The sequence below is a fragment of the Pagrus major genome, chromosome 18, assembly GCF_040436345.1.
Source record: "Pagrus major chromosome 18, Pma_NU_1.0".
Classification (NCBI taxonomy): domain Eukaryota; kingdom Metazoa; phylum Chordata; class Actinopteri; order Spariformes; family Sparidae; genus Pagrus; species Pagrus major.
In genome coordinates, this window is record NC_133232.1 from 22,450,613 (window position 1) to 22,471,482 (window position 20,870).

Here is a 20,870-nt window from a genome sequence, read left to right on the forward strand (position 1 = left end):
AGTTGCCCCTGCTGGCCATTAGAAAGAGTGCAGGTTTAAGGCACCTCAGCATTGGCTTCACTTTTCAGACCCACACACAATGTTTGTGCTCCATCACCTGCATTGGAAGCCTGTTAGAAGGATCTTCTGACCAGTATCTGGGCCAGTATGAACTGGAGGAATGGTCACAGTGACCGAGTCTGTCTTAAAACAAAATGACAAACCCAGTGACAGTTTTGGTCGCTGTAATCGTCATCTTATCTTATTATTATTAATGTAAATGGTGGCCATTGAAGTACAGAAAAATTACCTGCCACCAGTTGATACCTTTCACATTTCATTTGTCCTGTCTTGACAAGTTTCCCAACAGTTAATTGCAATATCCAAGTAAAAGGCAGGTTCTTGATTATGTGGATTGATGATAGCACTAAGAGCTCTGTCATGTTTATGTGAGCTGCTTTATGTCATGACAGAAAAGGCCTCCACAAGTCAATAAAAATGACTGACTAAAAATGGGAGCAAACTGGTGGGCTGTCAGGGAAATATCATTAATTTTCCTGTCTTCTTCTCTTGCAGCACGGGATAGAAGATCTGACGAGCGGAGAGAGAGAGGACGGTGAATAAGGACCTCGGTGCGGAGAGGAAACTGCGTAACCTTGACTGTTTCTCCTCATCTGTAAGCCGGCAGGCTCTAGTATCGCAGCTGATGACTGTCCCTCAGGTGGCTGGACTGCAGGGCTGAGCAGGAAGCCTGTGTGTTTGCTGAGGGGCTGCCCCTGGCTTGTATGTTGGTCACTTGCAGTTGCACTCGCTCACAAGGACCATGTGGTTTTCTCCAAGGAGAAGTCGTCTCCCCTCGCAGAACTGGCATGGTGCCCACAGTAGCACCAATTTCAGCGTGTCCTTGTGGGTATTAAGTTTTTGTTGGTGCTTTGCGGCCGTGAGAGGTCAGAACTACCACCCCACTGTGAACACGCAGTATGGGAAACTCCGAGGGGTGAGGGTGCCCCTGCCGAGTGAGATTCTGGGTCCGGTGGACCAGTATCTGGGGGTTCCGTACGCTGCCTCCCCAGTAGGGGAAAAACGCTTCATGCCCCCGGAGCCTCCTTCCTCCTGGTCGGGGATCAAAAACGCCACTCACTTTGCTCCCGTTTGCCCCCAAAATATTCACAATGCTGTGCCAGAGATCATGATGCCAATATGGTTCACCTTCAACCTGGATATAGTTACCACATACATACAGGATCAACACGAGGATTGTCTTTATCTAAACATCTATGTTCCAACTGAGGATGGTGAGTGTGTCGAGTAAACAGGGTGAAACCAAACCTCTCCTCCTCTCTTCTGTCTCTGCCTTCCTTCTCGCTCTGTCTTTACTCTTAAGATTTCGTGTCACCTCTGTATTTTTGCGCGGAGCATGACCTGTTGTCTGGCGCATGCTGTGTCCGTGTCCACCATCTCAACCTCCCATCTTGACTTGATCTTTCATTTAGTCTTTTCATCAACTCTCCCCTTCCATGCCACTGTTAGAGGTTCCTCTTTTGATGACTAAATGACTTATTAATATGACTGAATAAAAAAAGAAGCAAAAATCTAATCATACAAGGAGCAGATTGGAAATACTTGGTGCACCTACCTACCCTCACTGTCTTGACTGTTCTGGGGATATTAGCCATTAGTGATTAGTAGCCTGTCTCATAAGTGAATGATCTACTACTGTAGGGTTGGTGAAATATTCTGTCTGGTACACGAGAGGCCTGTGGCATCAGCCTGAACTATGTAAGACCCTTTACTCTCCTTGTTTGATCCAGTTTGTCCTTGCACAAAGCTGAAAGTGGGTTTTGTGCAAAAGGCAAACACAGATTTGGCTCAACCATGACTGAAAGTTTTAGATTTCTAGATGTTGACTCTTTTAAATGTCTCCCATTATTTCACCACTTGAAGGAGACCCACACAGGAAAATGGGCTTGAAATGTTAAGTGCTCTGAGAATCAAATGGGCAACGTCAAATAATACTCTCACTTATCAGATTACAATGGGAAAATGCAAAACTTTCTGGCCTCTCTGCCATCTGTGTGGCTGTAATGGGTCTTAAATAGAAGTGCATGTGAATATGGGCTTCCTGTGTCCCAGGATGCAGCAAATTCATTCCACCATTTTGGAATATTTCTGCAGCAACACCCCAGTTACTTTCTCAACAGGTCCTCTGTTGTTCTTGATGTTGATGATGCCTGGGAGGGTGGGAGGAAGAGGAGGAGGAGGAGGAGGAGGAGGAGGGAAAGAGGGTGACGAGGGGGGTCTGACTCAGTCTGAGTTGTTGCATGTCACATGGCGATCTTTTCCAGATCTCTCTGTTATTTTGTAGTTTTTCCATTCATTTTACAGTCAAAAGAATATCCAAGGAATGTGCCAGGAAACCCAACAAGAAAATGTGTAGAAAAGGAGGTATGTAAAAAAAAAAAAAAAAAGAATAAAGGAAAAAGAAAAGCCAACACGGAGTTGAAAGAGTGAAAGAGAGAGGAGAGTGATGGGTGCATCCTTCCAAAGCCGCCAATATCACCACCTATCAACTCCCAAATCAAAGTGCTAATTGGGATGAACGTGGGACTTGTGACTCAGATCAACCTTGACATGAGATGAGTGAGTGTTGCGTGTGTGTGTGTGTGTGTGTGTGTGTGTGTGTGTGTGTGTGTGTGTGTGTGGTGAGGTGTGGTTTTACTATGAGAGTGTGTGAAGAAGTGAGAATACAAGTCCCTCAATAAATAATGATGCTTTGTCAAGCAATAGATTGTGATGTCTAAGAATAGTATGTATTTATTTATTTGTATTTTTACATTATTGTATGGCTTGTTATGTTTAAAGTGTGACATTCTTTAATTTAAATAGAACTGTGGATTAATTCAGAGGCATGACTGCTGCTTCGAAATACTAGAAGATGACATTTGACTTGGTATGTAATGAACTTTATTCATGTCGCAGGCTGCTCTGACAGCACTTAAGACACCAGCTTATTGGAAGTATTTGTCAAACGCGACACCTGAAAGCGCCGCAGCCTCAGCCATTGATTAAATTTACACAAAAAAGTGGAGGGCCACCTTTCTCTTAAATTTATTATGCACAATTGTTCAAATAAGGGCTGGTGGGGTATTTCATTGGCACAACAGCTTTCATCTATCCATGTGGCAAATGTTCAAACTCACAGCCACGGAGAGACACAGTCCAATTTCATTAGCAGCAGCTAAAATCTCACTGCTGGTAACAACAGAGGGCTAATTTCCCGAGCCTGCCTGAAGGCTCAAGGACCTTACAAGTAGCCTCAAGACCGTGAGCATATCTCGCTCCACAGTAAAGATTCAGTTTCAGCTGGGAGACCTCTGCTGTTGATTTCCATGGAGGCAGCAGGCAGCTATTGGCCTCACTCAGTGCACTCGTACATTCTGCTTTGGTAAACCAATTTTGTAAGAGACAGACTGGCCCTCCAGGCACTTCTGCTTCTGAATTAGTCCCAGTTGTGGAATATACACAGAAATATCTCTTTAATATTCCCCTTCCACTTGGAATTTTTCAATTATCTTCCCCATGTTTGGTAATGAGAAAATGGTTTATCATAAGTTTCATATGTTGGTTTTGTGACACATTATTGTGCAGAGTGATGCTTGTTGCAGAGTTCCTCTGTTGCTATAAACACAAAGGTTGTATTTTCAGTCTCGCTGGAAACTCTTTATTTCAATTGCACCTTTTTTTTTTTAAACTGCTTCTACTAATCTTGGCTTATGTTGAATTAGCAGTGCAAATGAAGCATAATTTATCCCTCTTAGGCAATGTAAAAAGCAACCTCTGAAGCATACTTTGGTTTTGCTTAAATGTTTCCAATACAAAGTTAAAGTCTTGTTTGACTGATTCAGAGCGAATTGGGAAACTGCTTAACAGTTCATCAGTTTCCTCATTAAAGATTTTTAATTAGTGTTTTCTCAATAGTTTGATCTGTTACATAAAACAGTTAATACCAATAGGGTCATATGTTTTCTATTAAATGTTTGCAAAGCTTTCAAAGGAGACCTGTATAATGCAGTAGAGTCATACACCCTGGGCATATTAAATACTTACAGCACCTCCACTACCAATTTTACAATCTGTATCTCGTGAATGTAGTTCCTCCGGAGGAAAGAGTGATTCATTTTCAGAAAAAAACCAAACTATGGTATTTGACTCTTGATGAAATGGTTGTGTGATTGTTGCCAAGCAACAGTATGCAGTTCTGACAGAAGCAGAGTAAATGACCCTCTTACCTAGCGTGAAGCACCTTTGTTGCAATGGTGATGCCTATCAAGTGAGAAAAATATATGGTCCATGAATCCTGTGAAATGCATCACACGTGATCTTATTAGATTCTTCTGCTTTACAAGACAAGAGGTTAGCATAATGTGTTGTTTGTGTGTTTGTTCATTCTGGGGCCGTAAATATAAATGGAGAACACAATCTGCAATATAAGTGGTGGTAAGAATATAGAACTGTAGGATTAGGTGTCGATCCTCCCGTATGGATCCTGTTCCATTAGCATCCAACTGGGTGTTGTGCAGCACTTGATTTAGTGATCAAAGATGCCGCCCATCTTCCTCTATTAAACAGGACGAAAGCCCTGAAAAGACGCGCTAGTGCCTGGATAGACGATCAAAGACAGACTCATTCAAAAAATATCAGAAGGCTCAAGTTTAATTTTCCTTTTTTGCCAATATGGTTGGTTGGTTTTAAGAGCTACGGCTGTTGTGCCAGTGGAGCATTGCTCTTTGTTCAGAAACAACTTGATGTTTACACTGACTGAAATGTCATCTAGAGTATCGCTGTCCTTTCTTTTTCTAGACAAATGCAGCACCGCATGACCAGGATGTCCGAGCAGGGAGTCACTAGGTCATGTGGAGGTGGTCGAATATGCAAGATCAGCACCGTAGCCTGCCGCTCTCTCTGAAGTGGCCTTATAGTGCACACACACAGGGCTCAGAGCAGTGACAGAGCTGCCGACACTGGAGCTGTGGTTATATCACTCAGTCATTTTCTCTGCTCTGAGTCGGAGTGAATGGAGTGAAGAGAGGGGTAATGATGTGCAGGGACACAGCTAAGCACTATTCAGCCTCATAGTGCTAGATTGGCTGGAGATGGGTCAATTTTGCGAGGACAAACCCTGATGAGGTCAATCTTTATCTTTAAAAGAGGTTTACGTTGTGAAGTTGATTGACAAACTTTAAAAGAGATCTGTAAAATCACATCCTTTTGATGAGATCCTGATTGAGGCAGAGTTGTGGTGATAAGGTGTACTCACTGTGCTGCGTGCCACGTGTTTATACACTATGCACATTACTTTTTTTTCTGCAGGGTTTTACAGCATGTCTCTTTCCCTGCTTGTAACCCGCTTGTAAAACCTGTCCTTGAAGTCCTTCACACTGGTCTCCATCAATAACACAGCTTTCCGAGAGACACTCCGAGATCAACCTCCCCGACTCCTAAATTCAGCCCTCATCATGAGTCTATTTGAGATAAGTGCAGCGAAATCTGTTGTACGTTTTGGCTTGATTTGGACCACTCAACTATCATTCTTATGCAGCCCTCACAGGCAGCAGGCTGCCATGTGTTACGCAGCCCGGTGCCAGTACTGAACAGCCCGATCAGTTGCCAAACCTGTAGATTAACTACCCCAGCAGAAACACTGGACATATTTTTCCTCTTACCAGATGACCTCCAGATGCTTGAGAGCTGTGAAAACTGCAAAAGAGCCCCAATCCTGGTTTGACTGCGTCTGGGCCGTGGCAGACAGTAACACACCATGGTAATCCCGTTGGTTGGCCGACTCAACCCTGCCTCAGGGAAGGAGGGGCTACTCCCTGAGTGCTGCCGAGGAAATCTGTACACCAAGCAGACAGCACAAAAACTTTCCAAGAAGACAAGAACAAATATTGGCTTGTGCCATTTGAAAACACAGCAGATACCCAAGTTTGTTTGATGGAAAATTACTTCTATAATCTCCTATGATCATCTGTCTGGTGCAGATGACGACCCCAGCGAGTGAGGGCTGTAACCAGCCAGCGGCCGATCCAGCCACACTGACTTGAGATGCAAGACGCGGCCTGAGCAGGAAGTTACTATTCAGAGGCCTCCTGCTGCTGTGCTGTCCAGCTTCAGCAGTCAGTCCAAGGCTCAGTATCGCTGTTCTGTTCTTTGTTTGTCCCAAACTAAAACGGAACAGAAGACAGAGCCTGTGGAGTCCTAAAGCTCTGTTAAAGGGGAAAACACTATTTATTTGTTGCTTCTGGCTTCTCTGTTAGCTTAGGCCACAGCTCTTGAGCCCTGATTCCCCCTTAAATCTCCCCTCAGTGGACTTAATCATTCAGCCTGTGTTTTTATGGTTGCACCACAACATTCATGATTTCATTTTATACACATTTTCTAAAAATTAAGGCCAACATATTTGGCAACTTTGTGATTTTGAATCTGTGGTTGTGATGAAGAGGTGAAAGGTGCCCTGTGGAGTTTACTTTGGTTAAAGACACATTTTGAGTGCATATCTCAGCTGGTAAAACAGTTGCAAAGTTTTTTGTTTTTTTTAGTTTTTTTCATATTCTAAGTCATGCAGTCTTTACATTCATGTTTGCTTGCTTGCAGTCGTCTTCTCCTTGTTGTTCACTGCCTTTGTTTGTGCTTTGTCACATTTCTTGGTGTGTTACTGCGACTAGGGCTGGGCAATCAGACACATATATCAGCTATTGTGATTGGTTTCGTCTATCGGCAGTTGTTTTCTTGTGGCTATTTTTGACATTTTATTTTGCTAACTTAATGATATGCCTTCTATGAAAGAGTGGGAGTTGCTGCTAAACAGCAGTCTGTTCAGCAGTGGACTAACCCAGTAGCACAAAGAGGCCTGCAACAACAGAGAGAGGCAGCAAGGTAAAACATTGTGTAACGATAGAACCAGAATATATTCACATCTAACTCTGTTTTGTTTTTTTTTGTTTGTTTGTTTCTATCGAGTTTAGAAAAATTGTGAACAAGGCAATTAAGTTTGGTCACTTTGGTGAAAGAGAGAAATTTAAGTTCAGAAAGTGGACAGTTTTTGTTTTTGTAAAATAAGGAAAGTAGGTGTAAGAATATTTCCTTTCTTGAGATTTTGTGAGTTTATTTTGGTTATTTATTGGACTAAAAAAAGAAAAGCCCCATCTGTCAGTTTGCTAGTGGCAGGTGAACGAATTGAACCAGGTCCCTCTAAAGAATCTATCCTCTCATCACTGGAGGAAGTGGGGACTTTCCTTCCCCCTGCATGTGCCAAACGCACAAATATATGAACAATGGCCAGTTTTTTAGCTGACGGTGGCCAGTTGGAAAATTTGAATATATCGCCCAACCCTTTCTGCCATCGACTGTCAATCAGTAAAACAGCTGAAACCATCTGCAGGGTCTGAATCACGTTGCCAGTGAGGACCCACTCCTAAAACATTGCTCCGTAGTAGAATCCAAAAATTGCAAAATCAGTCTGTGCATTGTGCTTCTAGTTCTCACGGTTAAGTGTTGAAGGCTACGTACCTGTATTGCTCTGGCTTTTGGAAATCAGTAATGTAGCTGCACTGTGCAGCACTTACTGAAATGACAGACAGAAGATTGAGAAGCCTAAAGCCTGGTGAGCCCTGATTATTTTGTGAGATATTTGTGCAGAGTACTCCTTTTCCCCTAATATGAGAAATAAATGGATCATTAAGGATAAAGAGAAGCGGTAAGAAACCCCAGTGTGTTAGCTTACCACCATACTCAGGAGCCTGTGGTCTCTGTTAAACATGTCTCTTTCCATTATCGAGCTGTAGACAGGCAGGAAGACAACTTGGCTGCCTTTTATTTGTTTTTTTATTTTGGGAACAGCTGAAGCGCAGTGTGAGTTTTGGCTGTCCTTTACTGCAGGATTACAGCCTCCTTAACCTTTTAGCTGCATTCTCCATCATTCTCTCTTATGTGTCCCTCCCAAGCTGTTCCTTAACCTCTACACTGGGAGACAGATTGAGAGAGATGGAGATAGACATACAGAGGAGGAGAGAGAGAGACGGGGAGAGCAGGGAGACAGGAGGAGAGACAGATCCAGGCACTCTGAAAGAGAAAAACGGCCACCTGAGGATTAGAGACTGAATATAACTGCTCTAAATTGTCAAGGCTGCAACATTTCACATTTCACTAAGTCCCTTTCCACATTCTGACCTTTCTGATATTTAACTCCGAGGCCCATCTATTGTCAGCGAACCTTTATCCAGCAAAGGAAAGGCAGTTAACATTTAGCCCTTCTACGATGTATTGAGTGAATTCTGGATTCAGTCGAGAAGTCTCCAGAGTCTGAGAGCACTCTCTGTATCTGTATGTGTGTGTGTACATATGTGTGCACACTTGGGTTTATTCATGTAAAACTCTACAGCCAACTACTAGACTGTCTTTTGTTTGCAATTCCATCCTGCTGAAATGTTCATTTTTAACACCCTTTATATAACAAGTATAAGCCCATCATATGCGGTTTCTCTGAACCTGATTTGATGAATGCGACAGGTTTCTATTTTGCTTGTCAAGGAACATGAATAATAGCTGTTATTCTTGATGCCGCCTGTTTCGAGGTGATGCAAATGTCGGCTCCTGGAGGCCGGCTATACGCAAAGAAACCCGTCGATTCATTGCAGTTTCATCTTAATTTCACACCCTCTCACTGCGGCATCACTTTAAAAGATTCAAGGTCAAATATAGGCTCACACTGCAGATGTCACATGTTTGCTGTTCCTATTATAGATCCAGCATTTGACACACACACAGGCTCACAGACAACAGGATTCAAAGTGACAGAGCTTCCCTGTCGACACCTGCCATCCAATCTATGGCTGTCTGAAACACTATCACTCAATAACTGCACTGTTTTACCACAGTGAACGCCAGAATAAGTGTAATCACTAACAAGCCATAAAGAAGGCTGCTGAAGCAGGTGACATCCTTTTGTTTGACTGCTGGCTTTTTTTCAGCTAAAACAGTTTTGTAGGTTCCCTTGAAGCCTACATGAGAGAGACGTGACATCTGATGACTTAATGGCAGTCACCTCCCACACAAGGAGGAGGCTCCTGACTGAGAGCGGCTGCTGCTATGAAATGCGTCTAGCTTAAAGGTGCTATACTTGCCAAACTCTAAAACTAGAGCCATTTTTAAACTGAGATTAGTGAAGATTTGTTCTACAGTAAAGCGCCTTTTCTCACTCGAATATATCCATTGTATTGGCATAACGTGGGACGGCTTCAGAAATAGGTTGTTTACCAAAAAAACAGTTCAAAGTTTGCTGCATGATTATCTGTCAAAAAACGCGGCATATTCCAGGTAGTTTACTCTGCAATAAGAACGCCATTTTTCTGCTGTTTCTCTGGTGATTGCAGTGATGAAAGATTACCACCATGATAGCAATCGGAGTTGTAAAATCTGGTCTCATAATAATATAAACCGCTGTGCAGTGTTCTGTTGTCTGATAACACTTCAAACTCATGACTGTAATTCTCAAACACTCCAACCTTTTTTGTATTTTTTTGTATTTTTAACACGCTCCCATCAATGCAGCTCCTTGTGTGCTGTTATGCTGAGTTGCTTTTGAATTGAATGAATGAAGTATTGAAGTGGACGTGTTACAAAACAAAAAGCATTTCAACCAGCAATATCCACATGAAAGATTTCCACTATTTTTTTTTTTTATTACCATCATGGCCAGGGAAGATGTGCAAACAAAGTTTTTTAATGCAAAACCACAGAGGCGAGGGAAGTTAAAGCTGTACTGTTCTTTGTGTGCAACTGTACGTTTATTTAACTTTAAATTTCTATTTCTCTCTATCTGTGCTTATGCTCTGGTTAGGTATAGGCACAATAAACACTTAATTAGGGTGAGGAATACATCATGATTTGGCCTAAAATACATGTTTTGTTGCCAAAACACCGCTGCAGATGGCCCAACTTCCCATTAAAAATATTGGGTTTTTGTCGCCACAGACACAGCTGGAAATTATCCTGATTTCACCTTGAAAATATTCAGTGGTGTCATGCTTACAAATGTTGAAAGGCCGTGGTCCCTCGTCAAAAAATATCCATTAGTTTCACAAACAGAGACTGTGGTCACCCGTTTGGCAGCCTCGTCGCCTATAGTGAATGGCTAATAAAGACTAAAAGCCTGCTCCCACTTTTGCACAACCCTCCACAACAACTTCGATGGCTCTCTGTAATTCAACATCAGTCCAATAGCTGCTTATTACCAAACAGGGTCACACAAAAATGATGCATATAAGCTTGAAGTTGTCGTAGTCATGTGACTATGTTCGCATGTCTAAAGATAGCAAATCGTTTAGCAGCCCATACAGACTGCATTATTCATTACGCACCATTTCTACCGACATGATGGACAGACTGAACAAGGTCATTGTGTAAATGGTGGAATCAACAGATTCATAAGTCTTCTCCACTTTGAAGAGCTTGAATGTACTCAGTAAATGTCACAACACTCAACCCGCTACATTATTCAATATATTGCATCTATTAGTTAACAGTGGATGAGGTATGCAGAAACACATTCATTCAAATAAAAGCTGTTTCACTAGCACCTATGCCAAAGAGGTTTACATTGTTTCTAACTCATGAGTTCAAACTGTATGTGCATTATAATGTCTTTCTCTGACTCCTTTTAAAAACTCTTAAGCAAATATATAATGTATTAATTAGGTCTACAGGTGGCAAGAGAGGAAATATGGTGTAGCGACTGAAGAATTTCCCCAGGAAATTGTTCAACCATTTATTATATTTTTTTTTAACCTTTATTTGACGAGGAAAGTCATTATCAAAGTCTTATCTACATTGGCGGTGCACAGCCATGGAGGCAAATCACCCAGATCTTGACATATCTATGTCTTGTGATTAATTTAGTCAGTAGATGATGGCCTAAACAACAACCACACTGATTAAATGTCTGGCATTTGTTGTGAGAGATAGCAACTTCACTGTTTTTCTGTAAAAGTTTCATGTTTTATTTTATAGAAATGTATTAATGTATGGTGTTAGTGGAGGTGATGTTTGCTTCAGGCAAGTGTCAGGCCCACCTCTGCTGTGGGAAATGCTAGACATCTTCAGGAAATCATAAATGCTTCAGTAAATTCCATGACAGTCGGCCCATTAGATTTTGATATTAATTCATATTCAAAGAGGAAAGATCCAAGGTCACCAATTCATACAGATTTACCTAATCAGGCATGGCTCAGAAGGAGATCTGAACTGAAAGTGGTGCTAGATAAAAGGTCAATGTTTCAACAAAATTTCAAACAAAAGTTCCATAATTCTTTAAAATCCTGTCAGAAAATGATGGACTATTGACAAGTTCAATTAATGGATTGAGCAAATGACTAACTACCATTGGCATCCTTAGACCCTGCTGGTAGCAGGCTGCATGAAAAAATCATAATACATGGAATTCAAACTCTGAATACCACTGTGCAAGTGGTAGGTCAAGATAGGGCTTGTACACTATGTTTGTACATTTTACAGGTGCCCTTGAGGGCTAGATATCCATACATAACATGTCACACAAGGACAACAGCACATTATCTACTGTTCAGGGCAGAGAGACAAGCTGAAGTAGCTGCACACATCACTGAGTATACATGAAACACACAGTCATGTGATTTATTTAAATCTCACCACCTCTGGGGAAGTTGAAGGCAATCCTTCACGTGCTCCTGCTTGTAGTGTAAAATGTTCTTTCAACAGTTTCCCCCATGCTGATTTGTATATTCTTTAACCCGGCAGTAACCACATTTTTGTTATTATCATTTTATTTGCTCTTTTATGGTCTCTTAAACTGTTAGAAGTTGTTGTTAGGTGCATATTCCAGAGAGAACAGAAAGTCATTAAAGTATTGTTTAAACACACTAAACCCTGCTGAAGAAGTCATTTCCAAAATGCAGTTAAAACCATTCAGAATAACTTGTTGTCAGTGTTCATTTTTACAACAATCCTTTAAGCTAATAGTGTTGTTACCCAAACTTATAGGACTGGATTCAGAGGATTTTCCAGATGAATCTAAAAAGGTTTTTTTCTGAAAGTGCCAGTGGTGTATGACTCTGCTCCAAAATATGCTCTAATGACAGTGGAGTTCTGTTTAAACTGGTGTGTTTTCATTTTTTGGGTGCTTTTTTGTTTGTGTACTATGAAAAATGTTTATATTTCTCTTACTGTATGCATTATTTTTTTAACAAGAAAAGCCCTTGACAAATTGTCTAATGTAAATTTTGTATTTAAATTAACATTGTTATCATACAAATGTGGTCTCACAGACTGCTATTTATTGCATTGCCTCTTTTCCCATCTGTGTGTTGCCAAACATGCTATTTTGAATTTCCCTGTGCCTCTCTATGTCTCTCCCTGCTTCAATAACAGGGGCCCATGCAAAAAAACAGGGCGAGGATTTATCGGATAACGACGGTGATGAAGATGAAGGTATTTTCCATGGTGAACAAAGATGGTGCATGAGTTTTTGTTTTTTTTCTGAATATGTCACTGTTTTCTAAACATTTATGGTTTTTGTTTGATTTATTTTTCTTTCTAATTACAAATGCAATCATCAAGCACCCCTGTGACATTACAATATGTAGAAAAACATTGCCTTTGATAAAATATAAGAGTGTGTGTGTGAGCGAATGGGAGGTCTCCTCTTCCCAAGCATCTGAATTCAGCAGATGAGTGGAGTGTTTGGCTTCAGAGTCAGATGGGATCTAGTAGCTGTCTAGATAACCAAGCCTTGGTTGAGTCATTTTAATATCTTACATAGTGACTGAAGCGACTGTTATTACACGGGCAGAGGCAGTGGTGAGAGCCCCTTCTGAAGGTGTGGCCAGCAGCTGTATTTGTGGCGATAATGGCAGAGGGAAAGTGAAGCAGCAGTGTAATATCAGCCCGTTCACCAGGTCTGCCAGCAGATTTAGATGAGGAGCGGCAGTTCAGGAGTGCTGCTGGAGAGGATTAGAGGCAAGAGGTGTAGAAGATGGGAAGTTGCTGCTCAGCAATCGCATTGTTCACTTTCCATATTTATCTTGGGATATTCCTGGCTCAGGGTGGATCTCTGCCGAGATTAGAGTGAGAGACGATGCTTGTGCTGCAACAGAAACGGCTTAAGTCTCTGAATCTAAATCAAACCCTTGATGTGGCCCCGCCCTTGTCTTTCTTCGCCACAGTAAGGCAGGTGATGCAAGCACGATGTTGGGTATCAAGGTTGAGCCCTTGATTTATGCCCTGTTTGTTTGTTTGGGACAGATTGGATTTCTGCGCATTATGTGTGTGTTTAATGAACAAGATTGATCTGTATGCCTGGAACGAAGCTGTTTGGGACCTTAGCACATGTTTATGGCATATGGACCTTCTATTTGGCAGAAGAACTCAGACGTCACAGCAAGTTGTCATATCCGTCTTCAATGTTGGCATTCAGTGCTTTTCTGGGGGTCTTGCGTTAACCAGCTGAGGATGCCTGGCCAGGGATCTTTCCAGATGTTTAAGGGTTTGTACTTGTACTCCTTCCACTTTGCCAGTGGGCTCTCCTTTCAAAAAGAAGCCTCATGCTGGCCTTGATCACAGAACAGGAAGTGTTGCCATGGCACCACTTTGACACACAGGTGTTTCTCATTCAAGCCCACGGCAAGCTGTTGCAACCGAAGCCAAATTGCCTTCAGTTTACGGCTCGACTGTGCCTGCGCGTGTGTGTATGTTTGTCTTCCCCTCAAGCAAGCCCACATGCGTCAGTCAGTGTATGTAGCCCTAAGTCCGTTCAAAATTGCTGACAAGTGCCGATCCCTTTGTCTGGCAAGTCTTTGCATGCGTGCACAGTGGCTTGGTCTCCAAGCTGTTGTGCTAGACTAGCCTCACTGAAAATGTGACAAGTCTTTTCTTTACTGAGCGCAACTAATGCTATTTGCAGAGCATCACCGTAGAAGCACAATACGGTCCCCGCAGTATCTCTGCCACTGCACTGTAACTAATGCATGTGTGACAGAGCGGCCCATCAATCCCTAAATATGATCCAGAAGATTTTCATTGTTCTGGTGGATGTGTCTGTTTTGAAGTGTAATAGCCCCGACATATGACACCAGTGTTCAGAGACACTCAGAGACACTGTTACCTCTGTGATAAAAAGGCTTCAGTCCTCACTGAAGGATGGTTAAAAAGTCCTTGTAAGCTGTCTTACATGCTCCTGCTCTCGCAAGTAGCTGCACTGTTATTGCCAGTAATAGCAATCTCCTTGTCTACAGAAAATGTACTGCATGCATTAGCACTGAAAATCAAACATTTGTATGCAAGTTAAAGGGCAACTAGAATCAGAACACGAGCAGAACTCCCACTGTCTCCCTCTTTAGCTGATGCACCTCTTATCCACATATTCTCATTCAGTCCAGAGAGCTGCTGTCTTTCCTGGTCCCTCTGTCTAACCCCCTCCATCTCTCAGTCTGTTCATCCCAACATTACCATGCTGTCTCAGTTGGCAGTCTGTCTGTCGTGGGCTCATTCCCTCCCCCCTCTTCGCCATATTTGAGCCGCCCTCCTGCCTGTTATAACCCTCCAGACACGCTCTTAAATTCTAATTCGAATAAGTTTTATTGGAACAATAAAGGATTTCTCACATTGCCAAAGAAATGTAAGCAACATATGTAATAAAATTGGAATATATAAATGTGTAATATAAAGGCTGCGGAACAGCCAATAAAAACTTTCAACCACGACGAGGAGATAAGCTAAATTAAATATGTAGCGAGGAATATAATGACCATTTTTTACACCATATATCTCTTTCTGTCTGCTTAGCCTTCTGTCTGTGTCCGTCACTTTGTGTGTCTGCCTGTCTGTCTAAGCAATAGTCAACCCCCTGGCACCCCACAGACTGCATTCAAATTCTGCGCAACGCTCCCTCCAGTGACATGAGGGTGCGGGCCAAGTTGTTGTGATTTACATCGGCCCACAATCAGGACTCAATTTTACAGAGGCTGTTACTGCACTGTAAAACTGAGCTTTCAATCACCTACCTGCTGTTGTTAGATAAAGGTGGGCATGTAAATAGAGGAAGTGAGGCTGTGTAGGAGCTAAATCTCCCAGGTGGAACATGGCAGCGGTGCCGAGGTACTGTGCCCAATGTTGGGCAGAGAGCAGCAGCCGTCCCCACTCCACCTCCAGAGTGTCTCGCACCACTGCCGCCTCGGCCCTCTCCCACTGATGAAAAATACATGTGTGCGTCTGTCATTTGGCACTTTGAGGCTCTAGCTCTAATCAGGAGGAATGCTTCAACCCGGTGCGAGTGTGCACACGCTCAAACACCCACACCCATCAATCAGTGAAGCATGCACACATGCACGCACTCGTACACATACTCAATGCTTGCTTCCAAGCTCTAGAAGCAGAGACGACAACAAACACACACACACACACACATACCCCCACCCCCAGAGAAGCTCTCCATCGTTGCTGTGCCAGGGAGCAGAGCTGAGCTCCACCTGCCTGGGTATTACCATTAATTCCATTGCACAGGCCTGACTGGATCCCCATCCGGCAAAGCCCTCAGCTCAGCTCAGGCAGGCTGGAGACTGGTGAATTGACAGTGGGGGCAGTTCACACACCATTCTCTCCATTCTGCCACTATCCTATTCTCTCTGATGTGGCGGGGATGAGGAATCATGCCCCTTGAAGCCCATTTATGCAGAGATATTTGGAATGCTGCTGCTCAGCTTCCTTCCAAGATAAGCATTGCTGCTAATGGCTTATCCGCAAGGGCATCATTTGAGCCATTTCAAAGGATGGAAGAGCCAGACCGTTCCTGTCATCTCTCTGTATTTTTCCTTTGTCCTTTACTCCTGAGTGGCACAAAATAATTGGCAAGTCAAAAACATGTAAAGACGCACTGCTTTTGAAAAATAATTGAAAAAGAGTGGAAATAGGTTTTTCTGCTGTCAACACTTGAGCGAGTTTGTACAGTATAATGTCAGCTTTTGTGGCTCGCACCGAGGAAAGCAAGGACTAAAGGGTTAGCCTTGGTACACTCCGGAAGCAAACAGCTATCTGTGAGTCTTAGGGATGACAGTACCTCTGCCGCTTCCTCCTCTCATCTAGATCCAGGGCCGACTGGAGGGGGCTTTGGCTAATAGCCTTGTAGGCTTCTCACTGTGTCATCCCTTTTATTTTACTCAGCCCCAACATCTCTCTTTATTCTCTGTCCTTATACACTCTGCTCTCCGCCCTGTTGCCAACATCATATTTAACACACAAACACATCGGCCAGCTAGCAAAAAGTCACCTTCACACAAAGGTCATTCCTCCCATTACATTTACTGTAGCGATGTCAAGATTCATAGTCCGAGGCGCACACTCTCACACACACATCTCCTTTTCATATATCCAGTGCCGTTCTCAGCATTCCTTTATATACATAAGACATACCTCAGTTACCCTAGCAAATGTCAAGTGTTGTGGAGAGCACGGTGGAGTCTGACACACTCCGGCTATAAGGTGCTCTTTTCCTGCACGTCCCATCACTCCTGATGATGTGCAGCCTCCGTAAGTCCACAGGCTTAAAATAGCAATGGCTATGCAACAGCTATTTTTTTTCTCTGTGGTCGTCCTTCCACTGTCGTCTGTGAGTCCAAAATAGAAAATTAGTTACCATGTGTTCCTTCATTTTAGCCCTATTTCCCCTCCGAGGCCGAGTCTCATACAGTGCTGCTTCATTTCATTCAGCATAAAGGGAACATTAAGTGGACATTCACTGACATTCAGAATACTGTCAGCGACTTGTACAACGGCACACGCTGCTATATAATTCGGTGTAATTACACTGGCTGTTTTGCGAGGAGCTCCCCTGTTAAACTACATGCAGTCCCCTAAATGTGAACATGGCCAGTAATGGACTTGTCATGAGTGAAGCGTGAAGCTTGGCCTGACAAGAGCTCTACAGTAGGGTGGATGTCATGTCCTGCCACATCAGGACATTGTCACCCGTCCCCACCCCCCCACCAACCCCCCGTCCTCAGACCTCACTGATAGCCGCTGACAGCCACCATGTTTCACCAAGTGTTGACACAGTGAATGCCACGACACTTATCTCCGCTCGCCTTTGTCCTGTCCCACTCCGGACTGTCAAGGCCACTTCTGGGGGCGCTTAATGTCAGATATATGACGGACTGTTTTCAATGGACTGAGAGGCAAAGGACAAAAAGGTGGCGATGGAGGTACCTGGGGGGAGGGGTGTTAGATAGAAGAAGAAGGAATGAGTTCTCCCAGCCCTCCTGGTGGGTTTCACTTGCAGCAGCAACACCTTTTAGAGGCTCAGCTCAGGCCCGAGGTTTTGCCTCCCACTGACTCTCCAATCAGTACTTCTGTGATGCACCTATGAAAGGTTGTGCTAAAATCCAAACCCTGTGATGTGTCCGGACGCGTGTCTGTCACTACTTCTATTTAGCCGGAGTGAAGTGAAGTGAACAGAAGAGTTTATTTATTCATTCACTGGCAGTATTTAATTTATTTTCTCTGCTGTGATACAGTTATTTGCTACTCATATAAGTGCTGGGTATAGTAGATGCTGCATGATCCCACTTGTGCGACTGAGAGAAATATGTGAAAAAATGATGTGTCGTATAAGTTATTTTTTTCTTCAGCTCACTCTTCATTGCACATCAGCTTTCATCACGCATATATATTTTTTGTTCATCTCCAAAACATGATTTTATTTCTCTTTCTTTAAAATGTTCAACTCGTTGTGCATGGAGTTGTTATTGCAAATGTCTGTGCATTAATGAACCTATCTCTGTTTCCTCTCTAGCACAGAGCTACTGTGCTAAATTTTGATGCCATGACTATGTGTGTTGATGTGTTGGTGTGTTTGCCTCGGAGAAATAGTGAATCAGCGCGCAGCTTTTTCGAGGTAGCCACTTAGTCACCTGTTTCGCCAGATTAGGCCGATAAAGCTCTGATCTGATTGGTTAAGAAGAGCTGCTCACCTCTTAACCTCCACGTCGTGCCGTGCTGCGGCTCTTGCTGGGATGTGTCTGCACAGGATTATTATTTCTCACGTCCAATTGGAATCTGTTGCATTTTTCCTCTGACACAAATCACAGTGTCAGTGAGAACTGTATATCACATCTGTGTGACACCTCCCACGTCAGATCAAGTCAATGAATAGATTAGAACAAGTGGAGCTTCAATGTCTTGTATCACTCTCCCAAGGGGATTTTAACTGTTGTCATGGATACCCGATGTGAATCAACAAAAGAGGTGACTGATAACACTGACATGACTAATCTCTTTTTCTTATTTCTGCCCCCTGTTCCTTCTTCCTCTTTGCCATTTCTCTTCGTATCTGTGGCCCATTTGTTTGAGTAGCTTGTGTAGGATATCGTTTTGCTGTTATTCTCCCTCTCCCCCTCCTCCCCCACTTTTCCCTCTCTGACTGTACCTCTCATGCTTTCTCACCCCATGCATCCCCTCCTCCTCTTGTCTAAGATAAGTGTGTGCATAGAGAAGTGTCAGCTATAAATCACATTTCACTGTGTAGCCTTCTCAGATACCAGCAAGATAAAGAAGGCCATAAATAAGGCCACATCATATACAAGTTATTGCTTTGCTTTTAAACCTAACGGGGCCATGAATAACCAAGGGAATAATGCAGAAAAAAGGAAAACCCTGTGAATCAAGGCCTGAGCTCTGCTATAGGGGTTGCGGAAAAACTGTGTCCCTACAAAATGCATTTAAGTAGTTGTCCTCGGTGTTGAGCATGCTAATGTGATAGGGTGCATAACGACGAGCGGTGCCTGCAGATGGAAGCAGATTGGGCCGTGCAGGATGTGGTCTGCGATTAGCTGTTCTTGAGGATTTTGAATTTTGGCTCCCAGTCACCATAGCAACCAGAATACAATACCATCCTTTAGAGTCCATTGCTTCCCCTTTTATTTTCCTTTTTTCTTCCTTATTTATGTTTTTATTCTTGTCTTTCCTTTGTTATTTTCTTCTTATTTTCTTCTTTCTCTCTGTTTTTCTATCCTCCTTCCTTCCGGTCTGTCTTTGTGTCTCACTCTCTCTCTCTCTCTCCCTCTGTCTTTCTCACTCTCTCTGCCCCCCACCCCCTCTCATTCTCACCACTCTGAGGGCTTAAGGGGGAAGAGAAAAAAAAGGAGAGAGGCAGGGAGTTGGACAGAGATGGAGGGAAGGGCGGGAGAGAAACAGGGAGAGACAGGGGAGAGTCTGTGAGTGAAAGCGATACAAAGTGAGGGAGGGGAAGGCGAGAAGCTACACAGCATGCGGGGGGGAGCAGGAGTGAAAATGAGAGAGAGTTTCTTGTCTTGTCTCCCAGCTCTAGCTAGCCAGCCAGTAATTCAGTCTATTCCTCAGACAGAGGCTTCTTTTTTCTTCCCTCTACCTCTGGATGTGCTTTATCTGGCTGGAGTGTTGCTCCAGCTGGGTATCAAGCCCCGATTCGGGAATAGAATAAACAACATTTTACCAAAACTGAGGCGCAAATTTAACAGCCTGCGATGGCGAGCAGGACCGTGCAAATAAATTGTTGCACGGAGATAGGCCTGTCTGAAAAGGAGGCGCATGTTATCCTTGTTTAATTAGCCGATGCGTTTTCCCTATCACTGTCAAGCCAGATTAGCCTTCTCCCTGGTTAGGAGATGTGTCAGAGTACCTCTCTCTTTATTCTCCCTAATGGCTTCCTGAGTGTCTATATTGGGAAGTGCATCTGCCTCCTGGAAGGGAACACAAAACCATATACAAACCTAACAGGTTAGGCATATGAGATAAATATCTTACTGTTTATGGTAAAAGACCATCTACTGTAATAATTTGTGCAGATATGATAGAATATAGCCTCAGCAGACTCAGTATCCTTACAGCTGGTATCTGAGAGGTGACTGTCAGCTTGTCTGTTTGTGGCCACCATGTGCTGTATCTGACCCTTGATCGGACTGGGTTGGACGACAATGTGAATGTGTTAATGATGGCCGCTCTTGCAGACATACGAGATACTGGGGCCAAGCCTGTGATGGTCTACATCCATGGAGGATCCTACATGGAGGGGACGGGCAACATGATCGATGGGAGCGTCCTGGCCAGCTACGGAAATGTCATCGTTATCACTCTCAACTACCGCGTCGGAGTCCTTGGTAAGCATCTTTTCCTTCCCCTCTCTCTCTCTCTCTCTCTCTCTCTCTCTCTCTCTTTACTTCACCTCCTACTTCAAGGACATTTTTTCTGGGCCATCTTTGTAGGGCAGCTAGGTGTAGCCTAATGAGCACCGCTGATTGCCACATACACTCCAAATGAGGAAAAAAGCACCGCTCTGTAAATACTCAGGCTGGTGCCCCATGCTTCTTGTTGATGTGGTGCTCATGTATCAGAATCACATTAATTGAGTGTGCTGAATGTGGGTTTGTTGTTGTGACTGGGGTTTAGAATAAATTAAGAAATTATTGTAATGAGGTTGAAAAAAATGATGAGATGGGCGTGATGCTGGAGAGATAGAGCAGAAGAGAAGAGTCTGTCAATGAGAACGAGGGGTTCTCTCTCTCTGTGAGTTGTGGTTGGTTGCAGATTGACTCACACAGCTGAATCCTCTTTCAGACACTTGCGTGTGCGTGTGAGAGAGAGAGGGAACGGAGAGGCAGAGAAAGACAGAGAGAGCTCCATGGAAACAGCTGCAGCAACACAAAATGGAGTTTGTTAGCACACTACCCGAGCTTTGTACCTTTTCCATCCATCTCTCTGACACAGCTGATTTCCCTCCTCGCACATTTTTTTACATTTAGAGTGGTTGTGTACCGGCTACAAACACTTTGAAT

The 20,870-nt window shown here is 43.3% G+C and overlaps 1 protein-coding gene across 8 annotated transcripts in view; it reads left to right on the top strand.

Moving 5' to 3' along the window:
- The first annotated feature begins 977 nt into the window (after positions 1–977).
- The window catches only part of nlgn3a (neuroligin 3a), a 100,057-nt gene continuing 80,164 nt past the window's right edge, over positions 978–20,870 (top strand). For 2 of the 8 annotated variants that reach the window (XM_073487024.1, XM_073487019.1), the window contains exons 1-3: positions 978–1,274; positions 12,442–12,501; positions 20,046–20,195. In XM_073487024.1, coding sequence (XP_073343125.1) covers positions 1,070–1,274; positions 12,442–12,501; positions 20,046–20,195 — 415 coding nt within the window. In that variant the 5' untranslated portion in view covers positions 978–1,069. Of the gene's footprint in view, positions 1,275–2,364; positions 2,425–5,044; positions 5,059–12,441; positions 12,514–20,045; positions 20,196–20,870 lie in introns of all 8 variants that reach the window. The other 6 variants (XM_073487026.1, XM_073487020.1, XM_073487018.1 and 3 more) reach the window with 5 other exon arrangements.